Source organism: Oxyura jamaicensis, chromosome 3 (genome assembly GCF_011077185.1).
Source record: "Oxyura jamaicensis isolate SHBP4307 breed ruddy duck chromosome 3, BPBGC_Ojam_1.0, whole genome shotgun sequence".
In the NCBI taxonomy this organism is placed as follows: domain Eukaryota; kingdom Metazoa; phylum Chordata; class Aves; order Anseriformes; family Anatidae; genus Oxyura; species Oxyura jamaicensis.
In genome coordinates this window covers 41,824,336-41,847,643 of record NC_048895.1, presented here as the reverse complement: position 1 = coordinate 41,847,643, position 23,308 = coordinate 41,824,336, and the positions used below count along the sequence as shown (strand labels likewise).

The 23,308-nt window shown below is 40.9% G+C and overlaps 1 protein-coding gene across 6 annotated transcripts in view; it reads left to right on the top strand.

Annotated features, from left to right (window-relative positions):
• Window positions 1-23,308, top strand: part of DISC1 (DISC1 scaffold protein) — a 200,284-nt gene that overhangs the window by 9,455 nt on the left and 167,521 nt on the right. For all 6 annotated transcript variants that reach the window (XR_004749310.1, XM_035321293.1, XM_035321292.1 and 3 more), the window contains 2 exons: window positions 9,326-10,314; window positions 13,969-14,038. Coding sequence is in view for 5 of the 6 variants with exons in the window: in XM_035321293.1 (XP_035177184.1) it covers window positions 9,326-10,314; window positions 13,969-14,038 (1,059 nt within the window). In the remaining variant the exon portion in view is untranslated. The remainder of the gene's footprint in view (window positions 1-9,325; window positions 10,315-13,968; window positions 14,039-23,308) is intronic.

Genomic DNA, 23,308 nt, shown 5'->3' with positions numbered 1-23,308 from the left:
AGTTTCTGACAAAAATCTATGGTTTTGTTGAATGCTGATGGTGTATGTTAATAAATGCAACCTGTATTATTGGCTAATATATGTTATCTCAGGGAGACCGTCAGAGTAAATTGTGGCAAGTAATTGTCTTAATTTCTTAGATGTGAATAGCAGTGATTTAGTGTCTCAGGAAAGAAGCTCTTACAATAGTGTCTTCATTGAGATCTCGAAAGGGATGAATGGAGCCAGTGTGCCTTTAAAGTGGGATTTAGTTTAAATGCTCACAGAAAATACATGTGCTGGGACAGAGGTAACAGGAGCCCTTAGGACTGGCTGAAGTCCTCATGGCCAAAAGGAGTGCACCTGGGGGGCAAGCAATGACATCAGTGGACACGCTGAAGTGGGGTTGGGCTCCTTTTAAATGGGCTTGGAGAAGCCTAGAAACTTCTCAGCCATGCTGGTGGGGAAGGGGAGTCAGGGAGGATCCTTACCTGGAAAACAATGGGGTGGTATGGAGGAGCTGGAAGCTCATGCAGCGAGGATATATGGAGGTAAGCTGAGATGTGCTTGTTTGCTGTTGCGAGGGACGTGCTGTTAGGGGGCTTGTGTGTATTGGGGTTGGAACAGAAAGGAGAAACTGGAAAGGACCAAAGAGGTGGTACTGAGGAGGAGCGATGTAGGGGAAGGGTGCTTCTGTGTGGCTCTGAACATTGATTGGGAGCTCTGAGGAGGGTTTTCACCCTGGGCTGTATGGTGTGCAACTGTGACCTGTGCAGCTAAGTCAGGGATACAGGTTTGGGATGGTTTCTGGTTCAACAGTCTTTTGCACTTAGAATAAATGAGTAGTTGGTTTGTAAGAAGCTAATTGGGGACCAAAAAGAGAAAGTGGAAAGGAATGCTGGGTTTGGTGGGAGCAGCAGAAAGGATGTACAGCGTTGGTGTTGGCAGAGTAGGATGGAGGCAAAATAAGTGAAAGAGTCGGAGTAGAGCTGTCAGTGTAGATTGTCTTCCCTCAGCATGGGGTCTGGCTGACTGCCACGACTATGTCCACCGATCCTTGTTTGCTGCTAGTCGTCATGACTTCTGAATTTGTGTGAAGACAGGATTTCAGTGCTGCTGAGAATCTTTAGTCTGTGGACGTGGTGCCAAACATCTACATTTGGACTCAGGTGTGGCTTTGTGGCGTGGCTGTTGGGTACCACCAAGGAGAGGTTGCTCTCTGCTTGGCTGGGAAATGCTGGCTTAGTGCTAGAAAATGCATGTTGGAGCGTGTTTGGCTAAATGAAAGAAGGTCTTGATAACAGACAGCTGTGGTGGTGTCTGAACTTGTCACTATACAGAGCTTTGACTGCTTTTCATGGTTTTGATGTGGCTTTTTGGTGATGTACTGCTTTTCTTAGCTTCTTTTTCTCTGTGTTACAACTCACTTCCTTAAACGCGAGCTGCTGTTGATATCACAGCGGCAGCAACATAGGTCAGTTCTACGTTGTCAGAGGCATCATTTTTTCTGTAATTCAATGCAGTTGCTTTATATATAGAAACAATACTTTTTTCTGATTTTTTTGAGATACCTAACTTAAGGCAGAGTGACTTCTGTCTTGTCTTATTCTGAAGGAGCTGTGATTTCTCAGCTGTATGTTGCATGCCTGTGGTTAGTACTCTGTTGCAGTTTCAGCAATATTAGCTACAGTACTTCCATGGCATGTTTGTAAACTGATCTCAGAATTGCCCCCGAAAGATCTAGTTTTCTCCTCACCTTTGAGAAAAAGGATATAGGCACTATCTTCACCCCCTGTGTTCTCAAGCCGAGTAAAGTGAGCTTCCAGCTTCCATTCTGTCTGCCTGCAGCCTCAGGTAAGGGCTGTAAAGGTCAAGCAAATCCTCGCAGAAGCCCTCAAAAGGGATATCGCGTGCGTCCTTGCTTACTGGTGTAGGTCTCTCGGGGAACCCATGCTTGTCCTGCTGGAGCACAGAGGCTGACCCCTTGCTGGCTTCTAACATCCAAAACCCAATGATGCTGAATAACCTGCTGGCCTTTAGCAAGCTCTTGCATTAACTGAAGTCATCTGTGTAGCTGTGGAGGATAGGAGAGCAGTGTTGCAGTCTGAGCCCCGAGATTTTATTTTGGGAAGACCAGGGAGAGGAAGCAGTGCTGTTTGTGTGCCTCCTGCTGCAGGTGGGCCCCGTGTCCCGTGCGTTGATGTTACTGCAGTTTGTGTATGTGACTCTTGCACTCGCTTGTATTTAAGCTGCATCCTGAGCTGCTGTGCTTTCTGTCCAGTGTTGTTGCTCAGCTTTCCTGATGTCTGAAACTTCATTCTGTCTTCACTGTTGTTTAGACAGCACTGACATCATGCCGTGACAGCCTGGCTGGGGCTGTGAGGTAAGCTTCCTTCAGCGGACAAAGGAGGACCATTTGTCATGGGACTTTGATATGAAATTGCAAAGTTAAAAGCATACTGACTCCTCACCCTTGGCAATATAGGAACTGCCATGTTGTTTTATTTTCATTATATGTGATCACTACTGAGCTGTTAAGAGAAAATTACTTTCTATTTCAGTAAACTCAATTCTGCTTTCAGACTGACTGTGCATCAGATGCTTAATTTGGATCCCGCTCTCTCGGTGAAATTAAAAATTCAAATCTCCAAGCTGGAGCACTGAAACTGTGCTTGAATTAGAAATTGACTGCTGTCAATGTGCTCTCACACTTCACTCTTCCCCCCGATGAGTTTTATATTAGAGTCTTGCTGTAGATGATCTGACTGAGCAGAAGTGGTGGGAATCTGCACTGTCACTCAGTAGACAGAGTGATGAAAGAGAAGTGTGGTGTGTTAACTAGACCATTCTTGAAAAGGACTGCTGTGTACTAATTTCATAATTACATACATGTAACAGTGAAATGCTTTCATGGGATATGACTGCAAATCCAGTAAGTATTGCTGACCAATTAATTTAGGGCATAACCAAACTTCAGTTTCTTGTAAGCTTCACACAAAATCCTCTCTCCCTAATTTTTGCGTAGTAGTTGAATGTTTCCAGATCTCGATTGAAAGAACAAGAACATTCTCTTCCTTTGAGACATTTGCATGGGCTGCCTCTACAGAACTTTGCACTGAAACTGTGAACAAAAGCTTTTTTTTTTTTTTTTTTTTTTCCCCACCCATACCCAGGAAGAAAAACAACAACAAACATTTAAAACAAACAGTTGTTGAGATAAGCTTTGCTTTTCTGTTGTGTTTCTTCTCTGCAGGTTTGCAAGTGTTGTGTCCTTCTGCCCTTTTGAAAAGTGGACACATTAATTAATCATTTAACTATAAGTGAAAAGAGTAATGCTGACAGGCCTTAAACCGATTGGGGCTGGCTATTTGTGGGGAAGTTTGGTGCCTTCTGTTACTGGTGGTGGTGAAGTACCAGTGCTGGTACCAGCTTGTGTTCCCAGGCCCTCCTGTGTGTGTGGTTGTACACCAGGGGTCTGCTGCAAGTATCCTGGGGCTGTGCTGGGCTGAGAGGTGACTGTGGAGGCTGGAAGAGAAGCTGTGGTGTTGGGCCATTGAGTATGTGAGTTGATTATGTTCTGGTTAGCCTAGGTCGATGGTGGTCGGTTGGATGAAATACGTGAGCAAGCCATGTAAGGAGGCTTGGAGATGGACTGGGCTGAGGCTCCTCAACCAGGGATAAATTTTGGTTGTGAGATGTACTGACAGGCAGAGAGTGAGATGTGTGAGGAGTGTCTGTAGTGAGACCATGCTGAAATTTATTGTAAAGGTCTCAGGCTTCCCTGGCTTTCTTTTTTTTTTTTTTTTTTTTTTTTCCTCCTTCTTAGGATTTCTGTAGAAGTAGCTGACCCCATGAAAGCAGAAATGTCACTTATGAGAAGAGCAGAAATGTAATTTTTCAACACTATTGTGCTATCTAAATGGTCCTGTTTCACTGAGCCAGCCAGGAGTCACCTGCCTGCCCTAGAGTGAATTTGTCCACTTGTTCTACTGACCAACAAAATGAGCTTCCTTGGAAGGAAGGCTGCAGTGGTAAAGTTAGATGGTGTAATTTACATTTGACTTGGAGGAATGCAATTTTCTATAATAGCCAAGCCTTGGATCTCAAGTTGCCAGCCATAGGGTGTTGATTAGTTATCAAATAGGCCTTCACAGTGCAACTGCATGCTTTCACAGGCTGGGTAGTTATTACCTTTTTAAATTTAAAAAGGTCAGAAATGCATATTTCTGTGCTTTTTCACATACGCGTGCATGGGTCTTGATTCAGCAAGGCGCTTGCTTCAGGAAAAAAAGCCTGCTTGTATTGTAGTCAGTGCACTGCTGAATAGTGATGGATGCAGGCGGGTGCTTGCATTTTGAAGGTGGCAATATAGAACACGATTAAGATATGTAATTAATGAAAGGGTGTTTCTGTTATCTCCCTTTGACTAAATAGGGGATTGTTACTGTCTTTGGAAGTGTTTTGAAGTTTATTAGTTTACTTGTTAATAGATCTTATTTTTTTTTGGCTTAGAGTTAACAACACAAAATCAGGTTTGAAACTCTTTTAAGGGGGAAACATACTTGATGGGCATGTTGGAAGTAGTGATCAGCTAGCTAATGTGATCCTTACTCTAGAGAGGGGTGTCGCAATTTCATCAAATGGCTTAAAATGAGTTGTTGCATTAAGGAGGTAAGTGGCTCAAATGTAACAACTGGATGATGTGTATTTTGGGAGTGTGTCAATAAAAATACAATTATTTAAACACTGGCAAAGGCAGGACACTGACATCTAAAATGCATGAATCTTTGAAGTGTTTTTAATGAAGAATAACAACTAACAAGCATTTAATGACTTCAGAGTATATTTTGTACGTGACATCTTGGAAATTTAGCAGCTGAATAACTAAACACAGCATGTGAGCTTAGAAATTATAGGAGCCCTTGGTGAGGAAATCGTTTGTAAATGGGAACGAATATAATATAGCTCAGTCATTGCTCGTCTTTGATAGATACACTTCATAAACTGGTAGATAAATCAAAGTATAGCTAACATTCAATAATTAAGGTGAAGAAGCTGGATGAGACCTTTGTGTTTTCATAGTTATAGAAATCTATGTTCAAAGGTAACTTTATTAGAAAGCATACTTGCATAAAGAAGTTAAAGGTTTATTTTAAAAGAGGTTGCGTTGAGATCGGTGCCACCTTATTTTGAATATTTTATGGTATCTTTTGAAATCCTGAGTCAAGTCAAAAGGTAACTAGTTAGAAACCACAACATTTTACATATTTTTCTGATCATGGAACTGAACAATCATAGCGATTGTCATGTCAGATTAATTAATCCTTGAGAAAGGTTAAGCTCATGTGTGTCTTTATAAATACTACATATTTTCATTTCACTTACCTTGTTTGCATACAGCTTAATACAGGTTTTTAAGGCCACCTCTACAGAAGCAGCACTACAGAAATCGCTTGGAGTGGTGCTTTGATATTTAGCTTTGAATATGACCCAATATTTTTTCCTCAGACACTGCAGCTGGCCCACACAAATGTTCTAAAGGTGAATTTGTTATTCTAATAAAAATCAATGGTGTGTGATGTAGGTGTATGCAGATAGTTGAGCTCTTTTTAAAACTGAATATATAGCTTCTCATTTATTTTCAGGGAGAGCTTCATGATCTTGCAAGTATTCTGCATTATGGGTTTTAAAGCAGGGGCAGGGAGGTAATTATTGCAGAGTTTGTATTGATCTGTAAAATCCTTGTGGACTTTATAAGCACTTCACATTCTTATGACTATCCATCTACAGATGGTATTAGAGCAGTTGGTCGAAAAACTGAACAGTGACTTTTGTGGCTGAAAATGAAGATCCATTATCTAAAATAAATTAGGTAACTGTTCTGTTCCTTAGCTTCAGGTTGAGTACAAGAGAAACGTGCTCTTCTCATCAGTGATAAATGCTCTTTGGCTTCACCTCTCCGTCTCATTTTACTGGTGCAACTGAGACTTGAACAGCATTGCTGCTCATGAGTTGTTTTCAGGTGTTAGCCCCTGTTAATTCTGTGTTCCAGGAAACACTGGCCATTGTGAGAGGTTGCTGTGGTGAAAGGTCTGTTGCAATCAATTGGGTTCTTTCTGGACTTTCGTATCTTGGATTTGAAGCCATTTGAACATTATCAGACACTTGAATGAAAATATGATCCTCAAAAATGCAATGTGTGTATATTTTTTAAAAGTTGATTTGTAATATTGCAATTGAAAGGCCTTTCTTCCATCTGTGGCTTTTCTGTCTAGAATGATTATTTTTATAAATTATCTTCAGGTGCTTTTCCAATGTACCAAGGTGCAATTTCAATAGTCTTGTACTTACTTGCCATGGACTTATCAGTTATTTGAGGGTCTTGAAACAAAACTGAGGGAATTATGAGAAAACTGAGACCTTTTTAACAAGTTAGCTGAATTGGTTCAATTGTCTGGACATTAGATATAGAAAGTAATGATTGGAAGGCTATGCAGAAGAACACACTTATAACTAAATCTGAGATGCATGATGACAAACCAACTGAAGTGATTCTAAATTTCAAAAAAAGGGGCAAAATAGAAGGGTAAACAGGGCAGGACTGGTATACCCCAAGCCCTGGTAATGCCCTGTCTGCATTTTGTGGTGGCTGAGGGCACTGTGGCTGCTCTCTGGCTGTGGAGGCCAGACTCTGTCTGTGGCGGCCTCCTCCCTCCCCTTCCTTGGGGGAAGGCCGGCCCTGGGGTCGACCGCAAAGCCCTGTGTAGACCCTAAACCCATTTGTGTGTGACATCCTTGGTGGCTTGGGCTGTCTTAGCAGACCTCTGCATGGCTGTGGGGCTCCAACACCTGACCTGGAAGCGCTGTGCCCTACAGAAATGGGAAACTTGGGGCTTTAGCCCCTTTACTGACTAAGGATTGGTAGCCTTCTCCTTGAAGCATCCCTAGAAGTGCTCGTGGTTTGGACTGCCATCCTGGACTGTGGAATTTGGTCAGTGGTATAGCCAGGTGATGGGCTTGGGCTGGTGGACTCACCAGAAGGCAGATCTGGAGCCCATAAGGGAGCTGGATGGCAAACCTCTGTCTGGAGGGTTACCTATGCCTGTGGGAAGCAGTGCAGAAACATGGGGCTTTCAGGTGGGCTAATTCAGGGTAATGGAATTGTACCAATTTAACTCAAAGGAAATTGCATCTAGTTCATGTGATGCAAATATTTAACAATTTAAACCTTACTTACATTAGTTTAAATGTGGTGTTTAAAGAGCTGTAATTATCTGTTTGCCTTAGAAATTCATAGTAATTTACTGAGATCAATTTTAAACGGATTTTAATTAAATCAAAGAACCTTTTCTACTTTTTTTTTTGCAGACAAGGCCTGTGACTAGCCTTTGTAAACTGTGATAAAATATATCCAGGCTTAAAATGACTTTTTTTCTGCATGACAGATTTCTTCTCCTGAAGGCAAATCTCGACTATTATTTTGTATATAAAATAAAATAATTAAATTCTAAAGAATTCTAAATTCTAAAGAACATTTTGTTCAATTTTTATTCCCTTCAAGAGTGGTTCTGTTTGTTACAATTTCTATTAAACTACTCCCAGTAGAGCACTTCACTGTCTTTTTATAGTAGACAGGCTGATGGACTCCATGACCTTTTTTATTTCTGATTTCTGTGATTTTTTTTCCTCTTACAAAAGAGAGAGCGAGAGACAGCTGGAGTATCCTAATTCATGGTGATGGGAAGCAAAATACAGAAACTTAACTGCAGTGCCATAGGGAGATGCCAGTATTGTAATATCTGCAAAATGTTCAGATTGCTTTCGTTGAAGCTTACTTGGAGAAGATGCTGTGAATATTGAAAGAATTCACCTGAGATGTTTCAGGTTTAAATGTTTGTATGGCATGTTGTTCTAATGAGGTATGTATGAAGCTTCTGTTAGGAGTTGCCAAGGTGTTTAGAGTATGTGTAAGTCTGTCAATGAAAAATTGACAAAGGGTTGTGATTGGAGGTGAATATTTAATATATTGTATAGGGGGGGAAAACAAATCCTAGAAGTTGCCTTTTGGAAGGCCCCTGTGTCAGTGCTCAGAATAATCCTAGTACCTGGGATTCTGGCAATTGATTTTGTTTCAGTGAATAGAAGGCAGCTAATCAAGGGCATAATTCAGCTAGTCACTAGGTCCCTTTGAAATGTGATTCTGGCAAATAAGCCAGTTCAATATGTTTTTGTGATAAAAATGGATGATGGTGAAGAGCTTGTATTCCCATTGATTGTGTGCAGGATAGAAGAATGGAATACTTTTTGACTAGCAGTAAATCCATAGGAAACTGTAAGTAGTCACCCTGTAATCTTTTTTTAACCTGTTCACATAGCTGACTTATCTGAAATGACCTATTTTTTGTATAGAAACATACAGAAAACAAAGACAAGATGCTACATTTTAATCTTCTGCTTTTAGCGTTTTTTTTTTTTTTTTTTTTTTTTTATTATCTTGGTTCCTTCTATTCTACTCTGAAAGCAGCCAATCTTACCTTTTCATCTGTGTATGTAATGTATATGTGGGGAGATTGAGCTGTTGTTTAGGGGACCTCTTTAATTGACATTAATATTGCAATAATGCTACCAACCATATGGTTGTATTAGTCTTCTAGGACTGATGGTCCTCCACTCAAAATTTATATTCTTATTATTTGGACAACAGGTAGTATGGTAAATCTAAATGAAGATTTATAAAATATCTCATTAGAGTAACAGATTTGCAGCCACAGACTGTTAAAGAGCTGCATCTATTCTGTAAGCTGGATCTGAAACTTCTGATTGTATTAATAAAACACAAATATGAACAAGAAAGTGGACAAGATCAGCAACAGATTGTGAGCCTTTCTCAAGGTTTTGATGTAGGTTTGGTGCTATCCTAGATGTGCTTGTACACCTGAAAATTGTTCTGCATCAGAGAGCCTAAAGAAGTTCTGTGCTGCAACTAATTAAGTCTCTGTGATTTGAGAATGAAGAACTGCAGAGCATTGCTACAAGCAGGAGAGACTGATTTGTCATACATGGGCTTGTGTCCTGATGGGCACGATTGTGTTGGTGAAGTTCCGTTAAAAGCTGGTGTAGACTCCTTAGAAGGCGAATGAATGCACACAGGTCTCTGGTAACACCTTTTTCTCCTCTATCTGCAATATGGTCTGTGTCTTTGTTTAGTCAAAATGGAAACTGATAACTGGTGAGCTGTCTGAAATTCCTGAATTAATTATTTTCAGATGCTACAATATGTTAATTCTGGAAAATTGCAGAAATGCCTTAATTACTTTTTTTCTTATCCTCCCCCACCCCACCCCAGATGGTTCGGAGCACTCATTGCCTTCAGGCTCTCTTCGTAAAAAGAAACTGGCAAAACGACCTGGATACATGAGGCCAGAAGCTCAGCGACAGATCGAGTTTCAGTCCCTGGGTGCCTGTGAGCCATTCAGCCCAGAAGAGTTCAAACATGGCAGGCAGCATTGTGAAGACTTTGAGAAATGCTGTCCGTTCGGACAATACAAAAAGAACTTTGAATTCTTACACTGCCGTTCAACTGCAAGTAGTGCTGTAGTTCCTGCTGATGGGGTAACAGCACTGGGCGCTACTGGAAATATGCTGGGAAACTGCAAAAATCTTTCTTGTTACAAGAATCCACAATCAGAAAACACAATGATATCAATTTACCCTGCTGAAGCAACAAGCAAAGATGTTTCTACTGTATGCTGTGCACGGCAAATGGGCCACAGCACTAAAGTGAGCGAGCCCCAAAAGGTGCATGCCTTGGATCAGACAGAAGTGAATAATAACTGTGAATATCAAAACAGAGAGGTTGTTTCTCATTCTGTTGATTCACACAATAGCTTTAGTTCAAGATTCAGCTTCATACAGCTCTCCCTGAACTCAGCCTCTGGAGTAAGTGGTGCTGAAGGCAAGGCAACCGTCAAGGAAGCTGAGCGTGTTCTGCATGCCAGCATTGCAGGAAATCTACAGGAGCTAGAAGAGACAGCAAGAACTCACGAGCACTCAAGAGCTTTGCGTTGCTTCTCTAGGCCCAGTGATGATTTGAAGCATGAAAACGAGACCACAGCAAATGATAAACTACAGGATTGTGAGACCGTCTCTCTCTCAGATACAGATGCAACGTTTTCATATTCTACAGATTCCTCAGATGCAGCATCTGCTGGTTCTTCTGTCACCTCAGGCTATGAAAGTAGTTTCACTGTTAGTGACCATAACTGGGATACTTTGATGAAAAAGTATGAACCAGTGCTACTAGACTGCCAGCTTGGCAACCGGAGTACGTTAAAGGTTTGTAATCTTATTTTATCTTTGATTCCTCCTCCTGGTTCCCAAAACAGCTATGTTGGTAGTGTCAAAGTATTCACCTGTTGTAGGAGTTGGAATATTACCAGCTTTTGCAGCATTTTTTTCATAGAAGTTTACAGTACCTGTCTGCATGATAAAAGGGAAAGAACCTATTTTCTTCTTGGTTCTTTTAAAAGCAAAACAAACCCAATAAAGTGATGTTGCAGTACTTTGTTCCTATGACCTACTGAAACCGTGATCCTTGCTTGTATTTCTAATATGCTACACATCAATTTCTGAATTCAGCATGGGCTGCTTTCACAGGTGGCTATTTTGTGTACAGTTCTGAGTATGTGTAGTGCAAAACTTGAGGGTGTTAAGAGCTTTTTCCTTGAAGCATCATGATTTAGTAACACTGGACTTTGGCTGAACTTGCACATTTCCAATTAAAGATTTCTAGGGGAAAGGCACCTGTGTAAGGGTAGCCTATAATCTAACAGACTGGTGTTCTCCTTGCATGATGATCAATGGGGGTTCGTTCCCTGCTCTAATTCAGACTGGGAATGATGCCTTTTTTTCTTCTACCTTAGAGGAGTTTTGGGCTGTCAAGTCAGAAGTGGTCTTCCCCCTCTCCCATGTGTATATACCGGTATATACCCACATATATACCTATTATATATACAAGCAGCCTCATTCACTATATTCTTTGTGTGAGAGGAAACCTTAGAAAGGATCAGTTACTCTCTGTCATACAATAGGATTGTTTCTGGTCCTGGGTTTTTTGGGGATGTCAGGGGGGCATCAGAGGGAAGCAATTCTGAGCCTAGCTGTGAAGAGAAGGCAAATTTTGGCTCTGTTGTACATGCAGGAAGCTGTAATCCGGAGATGAAATCCATCATGTCCACGCTAATAAATTTAAAGCTTTTCAAGATCCACTAAACAGGTGGTGTGCTTTTTAAGTCTCTCACTAGTGTCCTGAGTGCTCTGGAGCAATGTCTGGGCTGTCTGTATGTTGTAGGTATAAAGGCACACATGAGAGAGTTCTCCTCACAAGTATCCTATGGTAATCCTAGAGTGGGAAGCCTTTCAGAAACCCAGGTGTTGTGACTTGTGAGCGCAAATACACCTGCTGAGATACACTGTGTTGTCTTCAGGTCTGGGGAGACAATCTGCACTGGGGCAGCCTCTGGGGTGGCTCTGCAGAGCCCTTCTGTCTGGGCAAGGTAGCGGGTTGAGAAACATTTGTGCTTTTCTGCTCATGTCATCTGACCTGGGCTTACAATGCTTTCTGTTACTTATTTTTCATAAGGGATGCAAGTAGGACTCAAACTAGGTTCTCCTGTGTATGTTTACAGGCTTCACACACTGCCCTGGAGCAGTTTCTTCAGTTTCTTGCCTGTAATGACAACATGCCCATAGTCTGGGGTGGCTTCTTAAATTAATTCTCTATCTTAAAATACAAATTTGGGACTATGTAACATAATAAAAATACAAAATAACTTTATCGTTTTGTTATGCTTATTTGATACGCACAAAAGAAACTTTGCTATCTTTAATTTCTGTATTCAATTAATTCATTGAATGGAGAACTGGAAACTTTTGTGCCTTCAGACATCTTTGCCCTTGGTCCTATGTGTTTAATTTGTAGCACTTTCCAATTGTAATAATAATGAGCAAGTCTCAAATTTTTCAGAAGGGAACAGACAATTTTAGTCAAGAAAATGAGGCAGTACCAAGGTTGTTAAAATTATGCTTTTTTTGTACTTAAAAAAGTGATCATCACATGGTACAGGTAGGTATAGGACATGCTGCTCTGAAGCATCTCTTTGATTAGTTGGGCTCCAAATGTCTTCCTAGCCTGCAAACAGAAAGCACTCGATTGTCACAGTCTCAGTCAGTTAGCCCTGGGCATGCCTGCGCTGTGGTACCCAAGCAGGTTTTAAATGACCTGCCACTGTGAGTACATGAAGGAATAAACAGTGCAAAAAGCAGCGATGCTGTACTCTCGGTCTAGATGGTTGTTATATATCATATATATGAAAAAAGTGTCACTTGAACCATTTCTACTGCAGGCTTCTTTAGAACTCTATCAAAAGTGTGGCATAAAATACAGAAAATAATTTATGGTGAGGATTCAGAGCACCTCCCTTCAATATGTTATATGTTCCTCGCCTGTCTCAGAAGGGGAAAAAAAATGGTGTTTCTGTATGTGAAAAACAATAATAAATTAAAAGAACAAAACCAAACAAAACAACACCAAAAACCTCGATGGAAATGGAAGGTGTGCAATGACTTTTTTTTTCCTTGTTTTTCCTCCAGGGGATCTTGTAGCATATTATTAATCAAGCTTTTTTTTTTTTCTGGATTTACTTTTTATGTCTATTTTCTGCCCAATCCACTTTCACTTACATATTTAGAAGAGATACCATTAATTTAAATGTCTTGCCTAATTTGCATGTTGACTGTGTAGTCGTGATAACTAAATGTTTCCGGTAAGTTATTGACTGGCTGTACTTATTTTTCTGTATGCATTTTACAGCTTAACTAGAGAGATTTAAATATGAAAGTGTTCCAGGGAGGAGTGAAGTCTTTTGTAGATGCAGAATGTCTCGAATATGGATCTTCTTGCAGTGGAAAATGCTTTCCCAAACACTTTTTCAGGCTTTGGGCTATCAGTATATATGCTGACTCTTTTTCCAGGCTTACCTTTCTCAGTGCTGCTAATGGATTGTTGGTACAGGTCACGTGTAAACTTAACAAGAAAACACTTGGCAGTTTTATAACTGTGGCTATGTTTGGCAGTGGCTGGCATGGCAATGAGGAAAGGACTGCATAACTTTAACCAAATTCTTGTCAGAGTAAAAGCTTTTAATGTCCTTTGAATGCACACCTGGCCTTCTGAAATATTTTAGTAAAAGATGAAGCTTCAGTACAAAGAAGCATTAGCTTTTGAAATGAAACTGTATCCTAATAGGAGCTTCTTTTTGGGTGTATAAGGGCATTTTTGTATGTGTGTTTTTTTTTTCCCTCTCCCATCTATCATTTGTAATCTGAACACTTCAGAAAATGGAAGTGTCAACACTTTCTAGATGAGCCTAAATTATATTTTAATGAAACTTCATTGGCAGCATGTGAACACAGTTTTCTGTGCCATATCGTGAGTACACTTGACCCAAAATATTCATACTGTATTTCTCTTTTTACATGCTGAAGAAAATGTGGTTTGCATATGGAATTCTGAATTTGTTCTGCGCAAAACTTGGATAGGCAAAAAATTGTTAAATGGACTGAGGAACAGAATATTGAGTAGAATGTGATAAAAAAATAGGTATTACGCTGACAGAATCCTATAATAATCCTTACTTAGGATATGTTTCACCCTTTCAGTTATTCAACAATCATACAAGCTCTTTTGCTTTTCAAGAAATACTGTTTGTTGTTCTTTGTAGATGCTTGGACTAAAGCCATGCTTGGATCAAGTGGCTGCCATTCAGCTGATTGCTGAATAGATCTGTCCAGTTAACAAATGTTGGGTTTAACTCTCAAAATTGGGCATTTCTAATGATGTAGTAGGAATCCTGTAAATTTATATTATGTAAAGGTTTATAGTGATTTTTAAATGCAACTTCTTTATAAGTATTTCTTTTCTGTACATAGATAAAATCCTTGATCTTACGGCTTCAGAGGCTTCAGGAAAAAGCAATAGAGGAAGATGATTATGACAGAGGTGAGAGTTGCTCCCCCCTACCTCCCACTGAATCATGCTGCTTCCTCTTATACCCCCCTCCCCCAACACCCCACCACCTCCCAATTAATTTTGTTTTATATTTGCTACACTGCTGTGGTTAGGTATGGGAGATGAGTTCAATGAACTCTATTGTTCATTCTGTGGTATGGCAGGAAACAAATTAAAAGAAGAAGGAGGTCAGCAGCAGGTGGCAACAGTTTTTATTTTCTTGAGCCACATCACCATGTGGGAAGGTTGAAATGCGAATATCCACCATCTGGATCAGCTGTTTTGAAGCAGCATGACTTTAAAAAAATACAGAAATGAATGAAAGCTTCGAAAGGAGAAAGGACAGGCAGTGGCTGCTGACAGTGTGTGATTTGTTGCTTGCCATGTTTAGTCATGACACTATAGCAGAGCTCAAACACAGAAATGAGGTCAGTAGCTACGACAAAAGTGAATGATACTGTCCTGTGGGATTAACTTGATGCCCACTGAGTTGAATCAAAACCAACTAGGGGATATGATTGGTGATACAGCTGCTGGCAAGTATCTGTATTTGAATAGTGCTTTCCCATTCAAATGGATTGGCACCTCTCGTAAGCTCTGTGTGTGTGTGTGTGTGCGCATTAATAATTAGAGCATCTATTAACATACATCTCAGGTTTCTTCTTGGTTATCTGAACACAGACGACTGTTACAGAAAACATATTTTAACAGTCTTGAAGTTCTAGGTGAAATTCTTCGTGATAACTTCGTCTTCATTTGGGAGGTACTACAAGTATTTCAGTGAACTGCAAGGGCAATTCAGATAACAAAGCTTGAAAAAGATACCCCTCCTTTTTTCCCCACCCTCACTTTTTTTTTTGAGTAGTCAAACTTGTGGCTTGCCTGTCAGAATTAGTGTTAAGCTGTGCAGTCATATTGTGGTTCTTTTCCCTCCTTCATCTCCCAAACCCCAAGAAGTCAGAGGTGTTTTAGAAGAGTCTTGGGAGAAGGTGTGTAGCCCTTGCAGAAGGGTGGTTCTGTTGGCTTCTCAAAGCTTGGTCTATATAGAAGAAAAATCTGGCACTGTTCCAAGTCAAAGAGGAGAACCTTTAGATATGTTACAAGCTGAGCATGTTGTATCTGTTCATAGGTTTCATCTCTGTCACATAGAATAGACGTTATTGATACGTTTTACAGTGTGACACTTGCTACTCTCTTTTTCTAAAGTGCCTGTTTGAGTTCACAGCTGGAGACAGCCCTGTGTGAAGTGCATGTGCTTCCTGCAGATTTTAGCTGGAATTCTCTGGGTGCTCATACACGGTTTAAAAACAAAACAAAAACCCTAGTATATCAGGTGTGACACCTCCATGTGATACCATGTGGTCATAGACCACCTTTGAAATGATGACTTGCTTAACCTTGCTCAGAAGGTTCTTGTACAGTTTTTGTGGTTGCTAGTCTGATTAATTTAATATGGCACCTCTTTTCTGTTGACGCTCACCTTGTCCATTACCCTTTCCAGTTTCCACCTTAGTTCTCAGACAGCTAGCATGGAGGGCAGGTTGCAGTCTTCCATCAGCTCCCCTCAGGAAAATTGTCTGGCCGCAAACGGATCTCGCTGGGTGCTGTGGGCACCATTTAAATAGAACAAAAGTTGGACCAGGACAAGGATAGTGAGGAGCTCCTTTGGGTGGGATTGCTCTTTTCTGTGCCAAGTGTGGCTCATATGGGCAGAAAGAATTTGTTGTGTTACAGGACTAGATACTGAGGCATGTGAAAGACTTTGTGTTGGGCTCCTGCATCCCTTTGAAAACTGGAACTCCATCTCAATGCAGATGTTCTCGCAAAATGCTGCATTCCTTTCTAATGCATGACCATGCATCCTTAATGTTTTCTCTTCCTAGTTTTTGAGCCCTTGACCTACTTTCTGTCCTACTGGTCTTTGTTCCTCTTCTGATATGACTGTCAGCCATTTTGCGTGTGAGACTACTTTTCATTATTACCCTGAACTGGCTCCCGGAGTTGTTTCTGTTTTTTGGGGAAACATATGCTGGTTATCTCCAGGGAAAGACGTGTATGGAGAAGGTGTGGGTGCTGCCAGAAGAACTAGAGCTACTAGGTGTGCTTTCCACCTTTGCTTTTAGAATTAAGCAGTCACTGGACTCGGAAGAGTTACAAAGTCTTGTGTGGTGTAAAGTGAAGTTTAAATGCTTATTAAAGAGCTTACAGGTTGGCCTGGTACCAATTTCTGTTTGGCTGAAATCTGTAATTAGCCTTCTTTAAAGGGATCTTTTTGCCAAATATTTCTAGCAGGGAATGGAATTGCTAAATGCACACAGCTATGATGTGCTCTGCAAATGGAAATACGTTATCAGGGAGTGGGAGAAGCCAGCACGGTGCATGCAGAGGTCTTAGGAGGATGTTCTTACTACTCAGAAAAAGAAAACCATTGTCCCTGTAACTTGGGGGATTTCTTTGGACATAGGCCTATTGGAAACAGCTCTTTTGTTACTAGAGGAGATTGGTGAACTGCTGCATGCAGTGGTAGCCCAGGTCTTGCTGATTTGGGAATGCTTCAAAAGAAGGGGGAGAGTCTAGTGTGGCACAGATAGCTGTGAAATGCTGTGCATGGGCAAGTGAGTAGGAGAGCAGGTAAAGGGGGGGGGGGGGGGGGGGGGAGCACTCCAGTGGCTATTCCTCTAAATCAGAATCCAAAATGTCAATAAATACAATATCACTTGCCAACTATGCTGTTACTTCAGTGGTAGTGGCTCATGTCTAATTTTACCTGTAGACAAGACTTCAGTATGTTTTTTTTTTTGTGTGGGTGTGTGTGTCTTTTTTTTTTTTTTTTTTTTTTTTTTTTCCCCCTACAGCAGTTCAATGGGAAGGAGATCTGTTATATCTCAAGGAGTTTTTAGTACTCAGGACTGTTTTTTGCTGTCTGCTCCTGCAAGCAAATTTAGCAATTCAAAGAAAGTCAAGCCATCTAAATGACATTGATGCCTCCATGCTCTCCACAGCTTTCTGAAAGTTGTCATCATTTCTAGTAAATTTTGAAATTGAAGTGTAGGTAAAATGGTGCCCCTACAGAGAGGAGAAAGTGCTGTACTGTATCTTTACTTCTGGTACTAGACCCAGAAATGGCACAGAATAAGGCTAAGCTGTCCCCTCCCCGAAGCCATGAACAAACACCTTGCTGCAAACAGGTCAGGAGAAAGGACACATCTGATTTTCCCCTTTGCAGAAACACAAAGCAGGTGCTTGCTGTTTGGGACTGTCAGGGAACATCTGTGTTTTCAGGTGCATGTTAATGAATTGCACTTATTTCCTGAACAGATGATAGATTTCTCTTTGTTATTTAAGGGATATTTTGAGCTACAACTCTCAGTTGTTGTTTGGGAGAGTTGTGAATCCTTATTTAAATGCTGTAAGCCTTAGCTTATTAGTTCCAAGTTATCTGTTCCCCACAAGTCAATTAGCTCTATCTTCCCCCTCCTTTTGAGCTTGGGAGGAGCCTGGCAGAAATGAATTTTGCCGTTACTTGTGTTTTGTCCTTCCTGAAGGCTTGCCATTGCATGGTAGGGGCTTGGTGTTGAGGAACTTCAGTTGGTCATTCAAATAACCCCAGTTTATTCCTATACTTTCTGGGAGTGCTGTGTGTATCTGGAGGGTATTTGCACTCTGAGAGCATCGGGGCAGAGGCTGCTCTCCTTTCCCATGCTCATCTTCTAGAGGTCACCAGGTGAGTGCAGTGCCGCGAGACCTGCAGGATGCCACCAAGCCCCTCTCTCATCCTCCTGCGGTGACTGTGTGCTGCCTCAAACGCAGGTATTTCTAGGCTGGCAAGTGTTTGTGTCAAATGCATATTCAGAGAAATGAATCTCCCTCTCTGTCCTCATTTAATTTTAAATAGGAAACATTAGGGTACTTGGTGTTTTACTGCTTGCTCTGCATCTCTGGGTGATGAAATATCTGGAAGTAGCTTATTTGTTTCTGTATTTACTTATGGTCTCCTCTTGATGGCCACATTACTGTATATTTTCAGAGCAGGTACAATACCATGGGAATATGATAACAGCGTTTTGCTTTGCGTAGCATATAGTAAAAATTGGTCTGTTCTCCAAGGATCACTTGGAATGTTGTCATGGCTCATTATTCATGATGGAGCTTGACAGCTCCAAGGTTAAACATACTGCTGAATATAGGAGGCAAAAAAAAAGCCAGCATATTTTCGTGTCTGTGGGAGTTGTGCTTGCAGTAGAAGCAAACGTATTTTGCTCAGTACAAATCTATTGCCCAAACATTTTAGAATCCTTTTCCTGTTCTTTCCTGTGGTTTTTGACCTTCCCAAGTTTGCCTGGTGCAGGTGGCAAATGGATTGGCAATAAAGTGTTGGGACTGAGTCTGGCTGCTGAAACGCACTACTGGCTCACATGCCCTGTTGTTTCTTCAGAAATAAGTTGTTACAGAACTACTTTAATGTATGCAGGAATGCGAGCATACAGACTCCTAGCTTGTAGGGAATGGTAACTTCCCTGCACAATCACACTTGGAGTTGAGATGTCTCTTAGGCCACTTAGATCAGTGCAACTTGTCATCAGCGCAACATGGCAGATAGGTTCTGTCATAACAAGCATAAATGGTTGTATAGTTAATCCCATTTTAGCAATTAAACTTGATGCTGTACATACATTTACCGTCAAGTGAGCCTTCAGTTATTTTGGTTTAGGTCTTGGATCTTGATGAGGATGAGTTGGTGAGTGTTCGTGGGCTTGTGCATTACCCAGTGCAGAAACAGTCTTTGTGTTTTGTTTTCTTTTTAAATAAAATAAAAGGTGGTGGACACTGGTGGGGCAGAGCTGCTATGTTGCAGGAGACCTATTGAGAATGTTGGAGGCCATGGAGTTGAAAATTTGGGGTGGATGGGACAAATAGGGCTTTCTGCTATGCTATACTGTCAGTCTTTTTCTGCTACAAGTTTGTAGAAGCTGTCTGGAATCTGTGGGTACGTTGTCTTGGGTTACTTTTTTTTTAAAACTTACCAGAGTAAAGATTTTAAGGGGACAGGAAGACAGGCTCATGCAAATTATCAAAACCTAATCTTCTTTGCATGGATCTTGTTTATCCTGTCTTTCTCTGACTAATTCACATAACTTCCAAAAAAAGGTTTTGGGTGGTTATGGAAAGCAAGTGCTTATGTGAAGTATAAATTAAACTTAATTTCCCATGCAACAGAACAGAGCAAAAGCATCACAACTCTTCAATCTTATCTGGGTTACTCTCATCAAGACACCAGTTTGAAATTAAAAAGGGAAACTTTTTTTCATCCCTATCCATTTGTTATTTGGTGCCAGCTGAGTGTGGACTAGGATTTTGTAGTTCAAATACTTGGTCTTGGCTTCTGCCTACTAGCAGGAGGAACCATTTCTTTTTATGCATTCAGGCTTATCAAATTGTTATTGATTTTTAATTGCAGAGTTGGAACAGGAGTTGAGCTGGTCACAATTTAAAGGTCTGAAACTCCTTTGACTCTAATACTTACCTTATCTTTTATACTACCTTGGGTTTTTATACTAACAGTGGTCATTACTATAATCTTTTACTCATTACATGTATAGGGTAGGCATGGTCAGCAACTTCTAGAAATGCTTTTGATGTCAACCCTCATTTTTGGCCCTGTTGTTCAGTTTCTGTTATATTAGGGTGTGTCTTTGAGGCAGAACAGGATCTTGGTCTCTTTATGTATGCACGTTAAAAACACCACCATACTTTATATACCTTTAATTCCTAAGCTAATATTGAAGAGGAAGTTGCTTTAGTAATGCGGTGTCTTTGCTTAGACTCTGCAGCCTAAATATTTTTTCAGGAAGCAGTAGTATCTTATGGGATTCTACTACGTTCTCTTATTTTAATCTTGGCCAGCAGGAAGAGGTTCAGCTACATTTTGTGTTCCTGGAAGCTGCTTGAGGAAAAGAAAATTGCTGAAGTTTTGGCATACCATGTGCTTGGAAGCTTTCTCTACTCCCAGCCATCTGCTGTCTAAAGCTGACACCACAGGCTACCCCTCCTATGATAGCAGGACTCTTTCTCAGTCCATGATGCAGCCAAGCTGTTCCCAGACAGCCTGGCTAGTCTTTTACAAACAAACAAGCAACAAAAAAATCAGAACAAAATAGTCAGTTATGCATAATTGACTCGTGTACTTGCTGAATTGCGGTTTGAGGCATGGAGTTCTGATGGGTGTAACTCATGAGAAGTGTTGATATGCTTTCTGGACAGTACCCATTGACTGAGTGACATGGCTCTCTTGCTACCCAGCCCATCTGCTTACTTTCCACTTGCAAAAACATGCAGCCCTTTTTTATATTCAGGACAGACTTATCTTTCCCTTGCTCTTCAGAAATATTAACTTCAAATAAGAAAATTGTCTTCCATTTGCAACGTGACCCCTGGAGGCGATACGACTATTAATTCAACCAACAACTAGAAATTGATTTTGCTGCCCTTGTCTTTCCCTTTTTAAAGGAGTGGAGGGACACCTGCTCTTTTTAATTACTGCCTGCTTAATAGATGACTGGACATGGACAAACTTGTAAATGGCATGGCAGCATAACTTCTCTGCAGCTGGGGATTAAAAAGATGCTGAATGTCTGTAACTACTGTTTGAAAGCAAACACAAAACACTTCCAATGCCAGTTCTCTGTGGGGAACTGACAACACTCATTGCTCATCACTGGGCAATGTCTGGGTGAATTTCTTAAGATGCTTTTACTAGAGATCTCTGTGGACCTTCCATCACTTGTCGAACTCATCTGCAAAGTGGGATTGCCTTGAGTCAATTAACTTTTTCCTGAGGTTTCCCTACTGTCTTATGTGCCCAGACCCAACTGTCCGTACTTGGGTATGTTCATGGTTCCATAGGTGTGTCGGCCCTATCTGATGCTTCCTTGCGCTGCTTTCGCTGCCTGTGAACTGTGCACATTTCTTTCTTTAGCCTATGGAAGGTTAGGGATGGTTAAAGCAGTAAAAAAAAAAAAAAAAAAAAAAAGGTACTGTTTTATGGACATGTTTAGTCTTTTTAGGATGATGGTAGGGTGGTAGCAAGTAAGTATCAATCAAAAGGTGAAGATGGGAATTGGTAGCTCTCTTCCACAATAACAAGCTTTGGACAAAGAGTTGAGAAACTGCAGGAGATGCTGGTGGTGGGAGTGTACAAACTGATTCCGTGCAATGTTAGTTTTAAGCTTCTGCTGCCATCCTGCCCATCTAATGCTAGTCAATTTGTTTGGTTTTGATTTTTGTGAGAGAAGTGGGAAGTATTTGGAACATCTCCATGCTCACTGAGATTTTTAAGGAATGAAAAATAAATGAATTAAATGAGTTGGATTGGTTTGATTTATGGTAAATTGAACAAAAAGCAAAGTGAGGCGCTGTGGATCCAGCGTAACTCAGACATAATGTGGGACCACGTAGAAATAACGATGTATATCCCTTCCAGTTAGGTCATTGCAGAATGTCCTGTCCCCCTGAGTTATTGGTGGGTGTTAATTCATGTACCCTCTGGCATTCCCAAGTCCCTCTGTCTCCCTGCTGGTGGCAGCTTGCTGGAGAAATAATGTTTTGGAGAAAAGGCTTTAACTTTTAAATCACTAGAAGCCATGCAGGGTTCATTCAATTTCATGAGAAATTGTGTCGGTGGTAGTAAAGAACAAAACCAGCCTGGGTTTGAGTGCGCTGTGGCACCATATGAAGCATCCGTTGTGTTGCACCAGTGTGCCAAGGATGGTGGTGTAGAACAGAGCACCTGGGATGTCTCAACAAACAGGCCTGCTTATAAATAGGTGGCTCACCCTAGCTTGTTTTCTTTTTTTCATGGCATGCTGTACCTGAAATATTTTTGTGCTGTCCTAATGTTCAGCCCTAAAGTGCTAGCCTTGTAACAGGAGCAGCTGATCTAACATCTAGAATTACAATATCTAAATCAAAGACAGGTGTTTTTTTTCAGCTTCTGTCTCTGCCTGAACAAGCTTTTGAAAGGTGTGTTGCAAGGAAGTACGAACTGAAGTGTGCTGAAAAGCTGCTGCATGGAGGCATGCTAAGTGAGAGCTCACAGGAGACAGAGGCTTGAATTTGACATACATAACAATATAATACTTACTATGCAGTCCTGAATAAATGTTTTTTAATATCATTTTTGCCTAGATCTAAGATTTAAGTTGTGCAAACAGTGATGTGGGAAGTTTTTCTTCACGTTCTTCCTCTTGTGTCGTGAGGCAGTCAGGAAGGATGAGTCTGACTGTAAGCATGGGTGTTGACTGAGTTAGATACACTGCTTTCTCAGAATGGCGTTTTGCAAGGACATTGTGGCTTTTCCAGACAGCGTTTGTCATGATCTTCAGGTGCCTGACCATAACCTGACCGACCAATGGACACACCAACTTTAGGAAGAGCTTGTGTGCTGTGGTGTTTGTCTTATTGTTCCAACTTTATCGGGGGAGAAAAGTGGTGTTTGGAATTAAATGTTCTTTCAGATCCCTTCCAACCCAAGCCGTTCTATGATTCCATTCTATGATTGTGACTTATGTGGGGGAAGAACAGTTCTAGCTTTGCATTACAAAATGGTAGAGACAATACTTTTGAAAATTCAGAGTGAAAATGTGGAAGTTGCTTCTCTTTAAAAAAACAAAGTCAACATGGAACTTGTTACTTTGCAGTGAGTCATAAAAGCTAGTCAGGTTAGAAATGTAGCAAGAGACAAAACAGAAGGCTTACTGTGCTTACTGTGCATTCAAATCCTGATGCACATGTACAGTTCTGGTCGTCTCATCTCAGAAAGGGTGTAATGAGCTGTAAAAGGACCGGAAGAGGACAGCAGAGATGTTCAGATAAGGAACAGCTTTGATGTCTGGAATGATTGAGCAGGCTGGGGACTGCACAAGGAAAATTAAGGACTGCATGCATGCTTTTCTGGTGCAAGAAATGCAACTATGCATGCTTTTATGTGCAAGACCTACGGGGTGGGGAGGGGCTCAATAAGATGATCCAGGTTCCAGCCAAACCAAAGGAAATGGTTCTATGTGCCAGCTGTCCAAGGTGTGAAGATCTCTTCATTAAAGCACATTGTGGATGTGGAGTGACTGCAGGAGAGACTGGACTAAGCAAGAAAACATAACAACAAAAAAGCTCCACCCCGTAACATGCTCAGGAGATTGCTTGAACTGGAAAAATTCAGAAGCTTGGAAAATACTCAAGGGAACTAGGGGAACTCTCAAAAACTAT